Source organism: Osmerus mordax, chromosome 26 (assembly GCF_038355195.1).
Source record: "Osmerus mordax isolate fOsmMor3 chromosome 26, fOsmMor3.pri, whole genome shotgun sequence".
NCBI lineage: Eukaryota > Metazoa > Chordata > Actinopteri > Osmeriformes > Osmeridae > Osmerus > Osmerus mordax.
This window is the reverse complement of record NC_090075.1, coordinates 10494045-10506139: the sequence shown is the minus strand read 5'-3', so window position 1 is coordinate 10506139 and position 12095 is coordinate 10494045. Positions and strand designations below refer to the sequence as shown.

The window sequence follows — 12095 nt, the reverse complement described above, 5'->3', positions numbered from 1 at the left end:
CTTTTTAAAACCTCCCCTTTTTTAAATTAAAAAGGATGTGGTATACTAAATAAGGGTTAAGGAAGGTCCCGCAGTCACCTTTTGTTTTGAGTCCATAATTGGGCATAAATGTCAGAACTTTGCAAGCTCACTTCAGGGTTCTGCTTTTAATGTTATCTTTTATTTGAGTGGGGTGGTGGAGGTGAATGACGTTGTGGCTTTAACAGCACATTATGTCTGCTTGTTCTTCTGTAGAGAATTAACCATTTCCCCGGAATGGGCGAGATTTGCCGCAAAGACTGCCTGGCAAGGAACATGTCCAAGTAAGTGTAGCCTATGCCCTAAATTAGAGAGTGTCTGTTTGTGTTTCAATCAATCTGTCAGTCTCTCTCTGTCTGTCAGTACCTCTGAATGAGTGAACGATTGAACGAAAACAAAGAAAACAAACAGCAGCAAACAAACATACAGTTAAGATATTCCTCTCTTCTGAACTTTCTTCATTTCCCTTCCACAACTAGAATGATCAAGTGCCAGCCTCAGGAATACAGCTTTGTTCCCAAAACATGGATCTTCCCGGCGGAGTACACCCAGTTCCAGAACTACGTGAAGGAGCTGCGGAGGAAACGCAAGCATAAGACGTTCATCGTGAAGCCCGCCAATGGAGCCATGGGTCACGGGTAGGTCACGGAGGCGAAGGACACCAGCACGACTCCTCTGACAGACAGATAGACAGACAGGCCAACTGGGGCCGACAGACGGATCCAGGGACCGTATTAAAAAGAGGAGAGAAATAGAGCAAGAAAGTGCAAGAGAGGGAGAAAGTTTTGGCGGAGGGGTTGGTGGGGGGTTGTGGTGTGGGAGGTGGGAAGAGGGGTTGGAGGGCGGGGGGGGCTCCGGGAAAGGAGATTGAGAAACATTGAGATGGGCAAGAGGTGGTGAGTGAGATGACCCTGACCCAAAAAAATGCCTCTGGCGATACGAAGGAGCCGAGACTAAATGGTGTAAAGCCATTCTCCTTGCAGGCCTCATTTTATCCCCTCCATGATCGTAAATCTGTGGTTAGCGAGGACACAGTTCTAACCACCCACCCACCAAGCCAGCCAGTCAGTCTCATCCCCGAAGGTCTCTGCATGTGATTATTGGATTTTATGAAAGGCCATCAACAGAGACCTGGGCAGAGTGGAAGAGCTTCAAGCAGCTCCAAGGTTGGCCCTCCCGCCCCTGGATGTTTCTCAGTCAAGAAACGATGACAGCCTCAAACCCCCCCCCCCCCCATACACACACACACGCTGAAACCAAGGTCAAGTTGATGTGGACTTCATAGATTGGAGGGGGTCCTGGCACCGTTGCTGTCTGAATTCCAACAATGCCAAGCAAAACAAAGATTCACTGTTCACTACGGCAGTTTGTGTAAAATATTTGATCCACTCAATGTGTGTACCCTTATTTCACCACTGGATGGTTAAAAATCTCTTGGGTTAACCAGATGTCTTTGAAGGAAACTTGTTATCATTGGAGTGGCTTATAATACCTTTGTTCACAACAGCCTGTGTTTATTCTGCGCACCAATAGATGGGGGTATTGAAGTACAGATTGAGCGTCGGTATCTCTCTTTCGCTCTCTTTTGCTCTCTTTTTTTCTCTCTCTTTCTCTCTCCTTTTGGGATATGAGCATTACTTACAGTCCCGTGCGAAAGTACAGCCTTATTTATTAAAGAATAAACGCTGGCGACGGCTGAATTATTGCAAGGCATTAAGAAAGTGAAAGATGATGAGTTTAGCTTGGCCACTTGGAGGAGGATGTGAAAGATTAGATTAGAGAAAAGCACGGCCTGACGCAGGAAATTAAGTTATATCGGCCCCCGTAATTTATTTTGGGGTCGGCAAACTAAATGAAGTTATTGTTTGTGTCTGAACTGGAGCTTGTTAAAAAAGTGTCAGGCTCAAACAGGAGATCCCCACTGGTGCCAAATTAAACAGCCGGAGAATGAAGGCTGTGATTACCCGACATGGATGCTCATCAATCATGCAATTTCATTTACCACTCCAGGGCTGTGGATACTTGACACTCTACGTCTGTGTCTGTGTGCCTTTTTCTCTTTGTGTAATTGTCTGTGTCTTTTCAACTGTTTGTCCGTCTGTCCATCAAGTAATGTGTGCGGCTGCTGGTCAGTTTTTCTGTCTGTCTCTCCCCTTGTCTGTCTGTCTCTGTTTTTGTCAGTGTCAGTGTTTCCTCTATGTTGAACGGCTACATTTCTGCCGCTACGGTATCAGAAATAGGGCTGTACAAAATGTTAGGCCGTCTATCAGCAGTGATTGTTAAGAGTGCATGTCGGAGAATAGCACGGAGACGCGCTTCACACCGCAGTTGAGATTTCTTGTGTGCGTCCGTGAGAACTGTAAATCGTATAACTTATGTTGTCAGTTCATTTAAGCCTGTTATTGTATTAGTCTATAGTTCTTGCAAATTTAAATTAAGTTAACTGGTGATTTTCGTTGTTTGTATTCTTCCCCAGCTAGCTAAATTGCACATGTCTGTTGATTCTATAGCGATTGCTGCCCTTGCTCACGTTTGTATTTTAGGTGCATTATTATACTGAAGTAGTTTTAATTGATAAATAGTGGAATTATTATTATTTGCTACAGAATGCTTAGCCTATCAAGATCAAATGAAGCAGACAGTGTACATGCTTCCGAGTGGGCTACCTTAATCGATAGGCTAGGCCAGGGGTTCCCATTCCTGGTCCTCGGGCCTCCCTGCCCTGCATGTTTTAGATGTGTCCCTTCTCCAAACACACCTGGTCTAGGCTACTGACCATTTAAGTTGTTACGTCAATTATTAATTGGCAGCATTTATGCCAGTTAGAACACACTTTATAAGGTAAGGTGTCTTTAAGTAGCCTAACTTTATTGTTTTAGGGGAAATATGACAAAAATATGTGCAATATTACATTAGCTATTAGACTTTTAACCAGCTCCGGGGGGGGAGCTGTTTGTCTGCTATTTCTGTCATTATATCCGTACACCTTATGACCATGCCTTTGATCCAGTAAATCTCCAAAGTGACCAGAGAGCCCTGAAACAGAACATTACAGCCCAGTTTCCCCTCCAATGACCAAGTGCTGGCCGGACAGCCTGTATGTCCTCCATGACAGGGCCAAACACGAGGCCAAACAGTCTCGGTTCTCATGGAACACACATGAAAGTGGGTGGATAAGGCCATGCCATGTGTGTAACCAATTTAGCCCCTTCAGAGCTAACTCTGAGTGAAGGCAATATGTTTAGCGTGGGCCCCAGGTTTGCTTAAAGGCCGACTGTTTGGAACAGCCCCTCTGCCCCCCTTCTACCAACCCTCTCCTTCACTGGCCTGTCCTACGTCCAGCTAAATACAGCCTGTGTACCGTAAGACCTGAGTGCAAATGACAAGAGAACCTAGGAAATGAATTGGGCTGGCGGTTGAAATGGACCAGAATGTCTTCTCGTGTTAACCTGTTTAGAGTCAGCGATGGTTGAACTGCATTTGATGGAGGCTAGCTGCCCCCTTCGGACTTTTTTCGCTAAATGGTTTGGTCTGAGGCCGCCAGATCAAATACTCCAATGATCTCCAGATGCTAGTTCTGTATATGTCTGGAAATCAGATATTAGAACTGTCACTTTTTGGGGGAGGGCGGGGTTATACTAGTAGTTGTACTAGTTTGTTCTTAGAATCACAGAATAATCATAGTAGTAATTACTAGTACATTTACATTACATTTAGTCATTTAGCAGACACTCTTATCCAGAGCGACTTACAGTAAGTACAGGGACATTCCCCCGAGGCAAGTAGGGTGAAGTGCCTTGCCCAAGGAGACAACGTCATTTTGCACAGCCGGGAATCGAACTGGCAACCTTCAGATTACTAGCCCGATTTCCTAACCGCTCAGCCACCTGACTCCCTCGTAGTATGTACAGTCCTATAGAAGTAGTTATTTGTAGTACACATTATCCCCATAGACTTGCACTTGTAATATGTTTTTTTTTAATTATTTTTATTATTTCATAAACAAACAAATGTGTTTTCCTGTGTTTTCTGGTGTTTCATAGAATCTCACTGATTCGGAACTGTGAGAAGCTCCCAGCCCAGGATCACTTTATTGTTCAGGAGTATTTGGACAAGCCCTTTCTAATGGAGGGTTACAAGTTTGACCTGAGGATCTACATCCTGGTTACTTCCTGCGACCCCCTGCGCATCTTCCTCTACAACGACGGCCTGGTGAGGATGGGCACCGAGAAGTACCACGCCCCCAGCGATGCCAACCTGGTGAGTAGGAGACTGGCATCTAACATCCAGGGTGTTTGTGGCACATTTGCAAAACACACCCCCTGTGAACACGAGCGTTTGCATTCAAGCGCACACATGCACTCTCTCAGACACGCACCCACCAGATTTCTGCAAATCAAGCTTATGTTTCAGTCCGGCACCTGCTGAACTGAAGTCTGTTACCACAAGGAAATTGACACACGCACACACACCCCCGCACACACACACAAACACACACACACCGAGACCGCACCCTGTGAAATAAGTGGTTTAGTCTTACACCCCAACTGACATGTGAGATAGTGAGTCATGCCATTGAGAAGGATCTAGAATCCCACAGAGACTTACTGAGAGTGGCCTTAACATGACTGGCCTTTGCCCTGTTCAGGATGCATAACCCTCTCCTTCTGATGAGAGATCGAGTCCTATGACCAGAACAGCCTGCCCAGTTTGTACCACAAGTCTTTTGTCCATTTACTTTAATTTACATTTTAAAACATTTTTACTAAGAGCTTATTCTGTATGCATGTGAATCTCCCAGAATAGGAACATTTGTTGTGTGGCCATCTTTAAAATGGGGATATTTTCAGTTTCCTTAAGGCCAACTAATAGCTACTCCCTTGCCCCCTTAATAGAGTCAGCTGTACATGCACCTGACCAATTACTCTGTAAACAAACACAACGAGAATTTTGAGAGAGACGAGACGGCGGACAAAGGCAGTAAGAGGTCCATTGGCTGGTTCACAGAGTTCCTCCGCACCAACGACTACGACGTAGCCAAGTTCTGGGGGGATGTTTCCGTAAGTACCCACCCACAGACACACAAATGCAAAACACACACTTTATACACAGACGGTTTAGGGGATAAACTTGGCCCGGATTGAGTTTTGAGTGCTTTTGTTATGACAGGGACTCCAGAGGTTGTTTTACTTTGGGGAGAGTGAAGGCAAACAAACTCTCGGAAGAGTCACTTCCTCCATCCTGCTCTGGGTTTGACCATCTAAACACCTTACTCTGCTTTACTTGCTTTCATCTCGTTTGTTTTCAGGCGGTATTGCTCGTTGCATTCGCTGTCTTTCAAAAACCGTCTCTCCCTCTCTCTCTCCCTCCCTCTGTCTGGCTTTCTGTCTCTCTGCCTGTGATCATCTCGACTGTATTCTCCTTCACCTCCCTGTACAGTCCTCATCCCCCTTTTTCCTGGTGTTTGTTATAGTCTGCCCCAGCCCTCAAACCACCACCACTGGCTTTGTTGTTCTATCCCTCCATATTTCTTTCTCTGACCTCATGGTTGCCTTTAAAACCTGTTTGACATCTTTCCTGCTAATCCCTCCTATCCTCACCCCTCCTCAATGATCATAACCCCTGACATTAATACACGGCAGGCAAACTTCTGCATCTCGACACTTCCACCTGGACCCCCCATGTGCCGTACCACACTTCGCCTCTTCATCCTCATCTTCATCTCTGCGCCCGCAACGGTAGACTTCAGCTGCCCTGCTCTTTCCTCCGCCTTCTTTAAATTTAAAATGTTCACTTTGTGTTCAGTCAGAACGCTGTCTAGGCGCTGACGCTGTGCATTCATACACTGCGTTTTTTCCCCCTCAACTTACCTCATCTTGAACCAACTGTCATGCTCTCTGGTGCCAGTCTCCTGCTGGAGTGGTGACCTTTATTGGTTACCTTCTGCCAGCTGTTAGGAGATAGGACTGTTGTAAAAAGAAAGCCCACTGTAAACAATTGCAGGTTAAGACAGCCACCTCCTCTGTGGGATTGAAAAACAGATGTACGGGTTGTTACCTTGAGCCACTTAAAAAACTGAGATGCTCATGAAATCTGTTGCCAAAAAATCAAATAGCTTTCTTTCTTCTCAAAATAGGTCGGAGCGACAGTGTATGACTTAAGTACGTGCACACGCACCTGCATATAGGTATTGTGCAGAGAGCTGTGGCTCAGAATGTGGCAGTGTTACCGGTGGAGGCAGGGAGGGGTAGACCTGAAATGCCCAAGCCCTATTCTCTTATCAGGAACAGACCAGGCCAAGCCCCCCTTCCCCCCGATCCAGACGAGTGTGTACCAGAGGCCGACAGATGTGTGTGCGGATCACAGATGGATGTTGTGGTGTGGTGCGGAGGGGGGGGAGGGGAGCTGAGAGACACAGGGCAGGTACCCTGCAGAGCCATGCCCAGCCATGCCACGCTGGTCTGGTTTCTCTCTGTATGGCCGAATGATGCCTTCAACCCACAGGTGTGCACAGCAGGCGAGCGTGTGTGTATTCTTTTCTATTTGTGTATATGTGTGTGTTTATGTACAGTGCAAGAGACTCCGTGGGGTCTGCACAGACAAAAGGCAGCCTGCTCTCTCAGATAGGCCATGTGGAGTAGTGTGTAGTCTCCAATCCTGACTGATTTCAGGCTATGTTGTACAGCACAGCTATCCAGCTCCCTAGGTCCACATCCTGGAGATTAGATGTCTTGGATTTATTTATACAGTACATATTGTGTTTGTCACTTTAAAACCTGCAGTGCTGTATGTAAAAAAAGAAAACATTTCTTCGGTCAAGAACTGTTGCTCTGCATTTTCAAAGGATATTTGACAATTAGCAGAACCCTTACAAAATTATCCCGATTTTTTTTAAATTGTTGTCAAATTAGTTTATTTCTAACTTCCTTTTGTGGCTGTGCAATGAATTTGGCAAATATCTTAACCGAGCGTGTTTAAAAGATTTGTATTCACTCTGCCATTTACCAATCCTGGTTTCTTTGTTGCCTAGGAATTGGTGGTGAAGACTCTGATCGTGGCTGAGCCTCACGTCTTGCACGCTTATCGCATGTGTCGCCCCGGGCAACCACCAGGGAGCGACAGTGTCTGCTTCGAGGTGCTGGGCTTTGACATCATCCTGGACCGCAAACTCAAACCCTGGCTCCTAGAGGTACACACATACACCCACATAACAACAACAACAACGCCAAATTGTATGCGATGGATTCCATTTCGCCTGTGTATAACTTGAGAATTTCAGTAACAAACTACGTGTTTTGATCATTTGCATTTTGTTATTTTTGGAAGGTCAAGAAAAATTTGCAAATGATTGTGCCAATAATTTGGGTTTGCTGAAAATCCCATTTTCATTTATTGTAAATTTTGTAATAACAGATGTGTGCGAAACACACACACACACACATTCACACACTGCAGTATAAATATTCTCTCTCTCTCTCTCTCTCTCTCTCTCTCTCTCTCTCTCTCTCTCTCTCTCTCTCTCTCTCACACGGCGGGAACCCCAGTCTGTAGTGTTTCAGATGTCTGACACGGTGACGATGTGACAGCGACCATAAACTACAATAATGTGGCATACAAGGAATGGAGAGAGATGCTGCCTTGAACTGACTTGTGCCATAAACACACTGATTTTGCTTACACTCCACATGAGAAAGAGAGCGTACACATGCACACACCCCCACACACACACACACTGCAGTATATAGGTCAAAACTGCAGGTTGACTAGCGGCAGTCATGCTTCGTTTCTCGAGTGTCACTCAGGATTGAAGGAGCGGAGCAAAAGTCCATTCCAGGATTTTCATCTCACCACGAGCTGATGTCAGCCAGTTAAAGCATGACCTAAATCCTTTAACCCAAAGTACTGTGCGCCTTTTTTTTTTCTTTTTTTTTGACTCCCCACAAATTGACTCTGGGATGTGATATGCCTTTGGGATAATTGTTTGTTTTCTCCATTGCGTGAACCCCAAATAAACCAGCTTTCTAAAAGCCTTTAATTGGAAAATGCATCATTTGGAAGTTTGTGTGACTTTCAGCAGAGTCATCGTAGGAACCCATGTGGCGTCACTCTCTCAAAGGATTTTTTTTGCGTGCGTGTGTGCTTGACAAAAGGACAAAGAGAAAAGGAGGAGTTCTTGCTGATGTTAATTTGGAATCCTGCGTGTGTGTGTATGGGAGTAAGGGCATGCATGAGTTTGTTCACGAGTGTGCAGACAAGGGTGTAGCATACTTTTTTGCTCTTACTGCTTGCGTGCGTGGTGCGCGTGTGTTTGAGGCGACTAACAGCCGTGGATGCAGTTGTTACACTCCACCAGTAATGATCCCCAGTGCTACTACCAGCCCTCCATAACTCTCATCAATTAACATCCTCTGCAGAGTTCCACATGGGAGAGAATGAACGCCGCTTCTCTTTCACGCCACATTTACCCTAACAATCATTTATTTTCAAAATTCAAGTGATTAGTCAGGGGATACTTACAGGCCCTGGTTCTCACTGCGTACACTGCAAAGACAGAAAAAAACTTTTACTTCACCACAGCTACACTGTTCTGTTGTGGTGGTTTGTGCATTCGGTATACAGTGTAGGACTGCTGACAAAAATGTCTTAAAGTATAGAAACGCCTAAGAGAAAACCTATGGCACACCCCTATACACAAATTACATTTCATAAATGTATTAGATTTTTTGGGGACAAATTGCAAAGTGTCCCAGGAATTCCAGAAAGAGGAACAAATATTGCCAGAAAGTTCCACATGGCCTATGCAAGTTCAGATTGTTTGACTTTGGAGACTATAGCTCAAGTTACCTTGCTTGTGTCACCATAGATTACATAGAGTCCTCTGCTTTTGGCTGTGCCTCCGTTGGTGTGACTACGACTATTCCCTGCTTCCTGGAAGACGGCCAGACTGGGCAAACAACCGGCAAACTTCAGCCGGCAGTGAAACTTCAGAGAGCAATAGTGCTACCTGAAAGGTAGATGGTATCATTTGAAGATGAAAATGTCAAATACGATTGCTCTACCGTGTGTGTGTGTCTTTGTGTGTGTGTGTGTGTGTGTGTTTGTGTGTATGTTTCATTGGACTAAGAAAAAGTCTCACATCCTGTAATTACGCTGCGAAAGTAGCCACAAGGTTTGACAAGGCATTCAGCATTGTGTGCTGCTGCAAACACTCCTGATTAGACAGCACACTTGCTACGTCGCCAAACGCAACTGCCATTGACTAGCTACCTCTGGACATTTTTCAGACGAACGAGCACAAAAGAGAAATCAACTGATGTGGAAAAAAGTATTGGCAAAGTGTGATATGATTCTTTTTTTTAACAATTACCTGCTGGATAGCACACCCTCTCACTTCTCTGTGGCTGTCTTAGGAGATTGAAGAAGGCTGGTCAGATTCCTGGCCAACAGAAGCCGGTCATCAGACATGGGGTTTGTACTGAATGGGGGAGAAAGACACAGCCTTTTGTATGATCCTTATCTCCATTTGTGGTGTTTTCAACACTGGTTCTCCTTCCATTTGACATTCAAAACATCAGTGTTACACAGTGAGGGACACAAACTGTGTAACTCTAGATTGCTCACTTTTGTTGCAATGCCTGGCATCTGTATCTCGTATAGAGGTTTTTATTAACTTCTTCTCCGTGGCACACACACACACTCACACACGCGCGCGCGCGCAGACAGACAGACAGATAGACACATTGTCTGGTCGGAGTTTTTCCTTATTCTGTTTCCTCGTAAATGCAAATGTGGACACTTATTTTGTGTGCAAAAATTATGAAAAAGGTAAAGAAATGCTTCAATGAAAACATGCATACAGAACATGTTGAGTTTAAAAGGAACACGCTGCTAATTGATACAAAGCCAACCTCCGACCAACGCAAGCTTGTACCTTATGTTACGGGTTTGCCAAAGAGAAAAGGGGTCAGAAAGTGTCGCAGGGGGATGCTTTCGCTCATTAGTGAAAATATAGCGGTGTGACGGTAATATCACTCCCCCCTTGGGGCCCTTCACGAGATCCTTTTTTCTCAAGTCTTTCCAGGTCCTAGTCACACTGGAGATGTTAAGCCAGCATGACGAATAATGTTAAAAAATAGGCGACAGGCGAATATTCAGGGCACACAGTGAGCAAGCAAGGGGGAGAATGCACATGCGGACTGCCCCTTTAAATGATTCGCTGTGTCTATCTGGCCGAAGTCTAACTGGGAGGATATTTATTGTTTTTGCAAAGTCCTGGTGGGTTTCTGTGGCCCCAAACCCTGGCCTCTAAGACCACTCGCAGAGCAGGAACCTCATTAAAAGGTAGTTTAATTCGTACCTGTACAATTTGGTTTCAACCCACCAAATTACAGCTGGATTTTGAAAGAAAAACTGTTTGTAGCGGGTGGAATAATTAGAGTCCTGCCGCATGGGTCTCTCGTGAGCCGGGCTCCATGCTCCAAAACAGACTGGTTCTTTGTGTGGGTGGGTGTGAATGTGTGTGATTATTGTGCTTACAAGGTTACTCTATCTCTGCACTTAGGCACATGTGCGGCCTATCATCGGCGCGGTAAGTCCATCATTCAGCTGGAGGGACAGTACAGGGGATGGACCTCGCTTTGAAGACACAAAGGGTATCAGACAAAAGAAGCATTTAGCTTTTATTGTTAGTTGCACAGTAGAGAGATGTGGAAAGTCAAACGAACGCCACACAGACAGACACACAGACACACCCAGACTGGTTATTTCGGCTGTGGTTTCGTTTTGTCTTTGATGTAGAGCTTATATGAGCGGGCTTGAATGCTTAAGTTCTTTTTTTCCAGCCAGATTTAAGAAATGGAAGTACATTTTTTATTTGTTCTATGGTGCACAACAAAAAGAACGATGAAAAATACATACTATATGTGTGACTTGTAATAGAGTTTGTTCATTTGCAGCCTGAAGTCTGCAGTATTTGCCCCATATACCCCCCTCCCGTGCTTCATTCCAACATCTCTACATCTCTCCAGTCTGTCCTCTCTCTGGGAGGGCGGGTTGTGAGGAGTGATTGGCAGCTAATGAGGTGGGTTGGGCTCGGGTCAAGCGTGCTGCTGGTGTTTGTTGGGACGGCGACAGCCACCTCCTGCACACACCCCCAACCAACCCCCCTTCCACACAGTGTCCCGTAAACCCGCCACCCCCAACCCCCCTTGCCCCTGCGGCCCCCTTGCCCGATTGTTTCAAGATGAGTTTGATTTGCTTGTCCCTTTCCTGAGCGCCAACACAAGCCAGACTTCCTTTCTTCTACTAGCGGGGGAATGAATGGAAATGATCTGCACCGGAGAGCGTAAACAAACGTTTTTCTTTTTCTTGTCTCGCCGCTGTTCAGACACATGGACGCGCATATACACGCACACACATGCTTCATCTCGTGTTTTTTCACGCCCAGTGTGCCGGCTGTTTTCCTCCTCTGGCAGCCTGATCTGCACTACCTGAAATCCCTCTTAAACTACAGAATAGTCTCACACAGCCAGAAACATAACTCGCTCCAAAACAGTTTGTTGTCCCTGAAATGCCCCTAAAATAAAAGGATAACATTGAAAAAAAGTCCTGCTGAAGGATTTAGTAGGTCACATTATGTAAACTTTAAGTGTTTTATTAATGAATTAGTGAATTAATGTTTGGTGTTCTAAGGATTTAGATGGTTTGCAGGGGTTTGGAAATAAGGTCTGTACATTTGAAATACTCATTTGAGATATTTCTATGTCTGCCAACTTTCACTCAAGCCTCAGTTTAAAAAAATATATTTTTCAGCATTTCTGCTTTATTGAGAAATAGTGACAGTATTTGGAAGGACATGATATGTATGGGAGAGAGAATGCAGAGGGCATGCAGGAAAGGCCAGGCCTACAAGGTACTGGCTCTTACCCGATGAGCCACACTGTGAACCACCTCTACAATTACCCATGCCACTGTTACAAGCTTTTGTAATATAGCTTTCTCAGAGATTCTCCAAAAGCATTAGGGGTGATTAAGAATGAATTGCCAGGATCTTTTAGCTCTCTAGATAATATTCCACC

At 45.1% G+C, this 12095-nt stretch overlaps 1 protein-coding gene across 1 annotated transcript in view; it reads left to right on the top strand.

The window, feature by feature from the left end:
- The window catches only part of ttll7 (tubulin tyrosine ligase-like family, member 7), a 47683-nt gene that overhangs the window by 4839 nt on the left and 30749 nt on the right, over positions 1-12095 (top strand). Inside the window, exons 4-8 of the mRNA XM_067229747.1 lie at positions 235-302; positions 498-656; positions 4062-4278; positions 4914-5078; positions 7049-7207. Of these exons, the coding sequence (XP_067085848.1) occupies positions 235-302; positions 498-656; positions 4062-4278; positions 4914-5078; positions 7049-7207 (768 nt within the window). The remainder of the gene's footprint in view (positions 1-234; positions 303-497; positions 657-4061; positions 4279-4913; positions 5079-7048; positions 7208-12095) is intronic.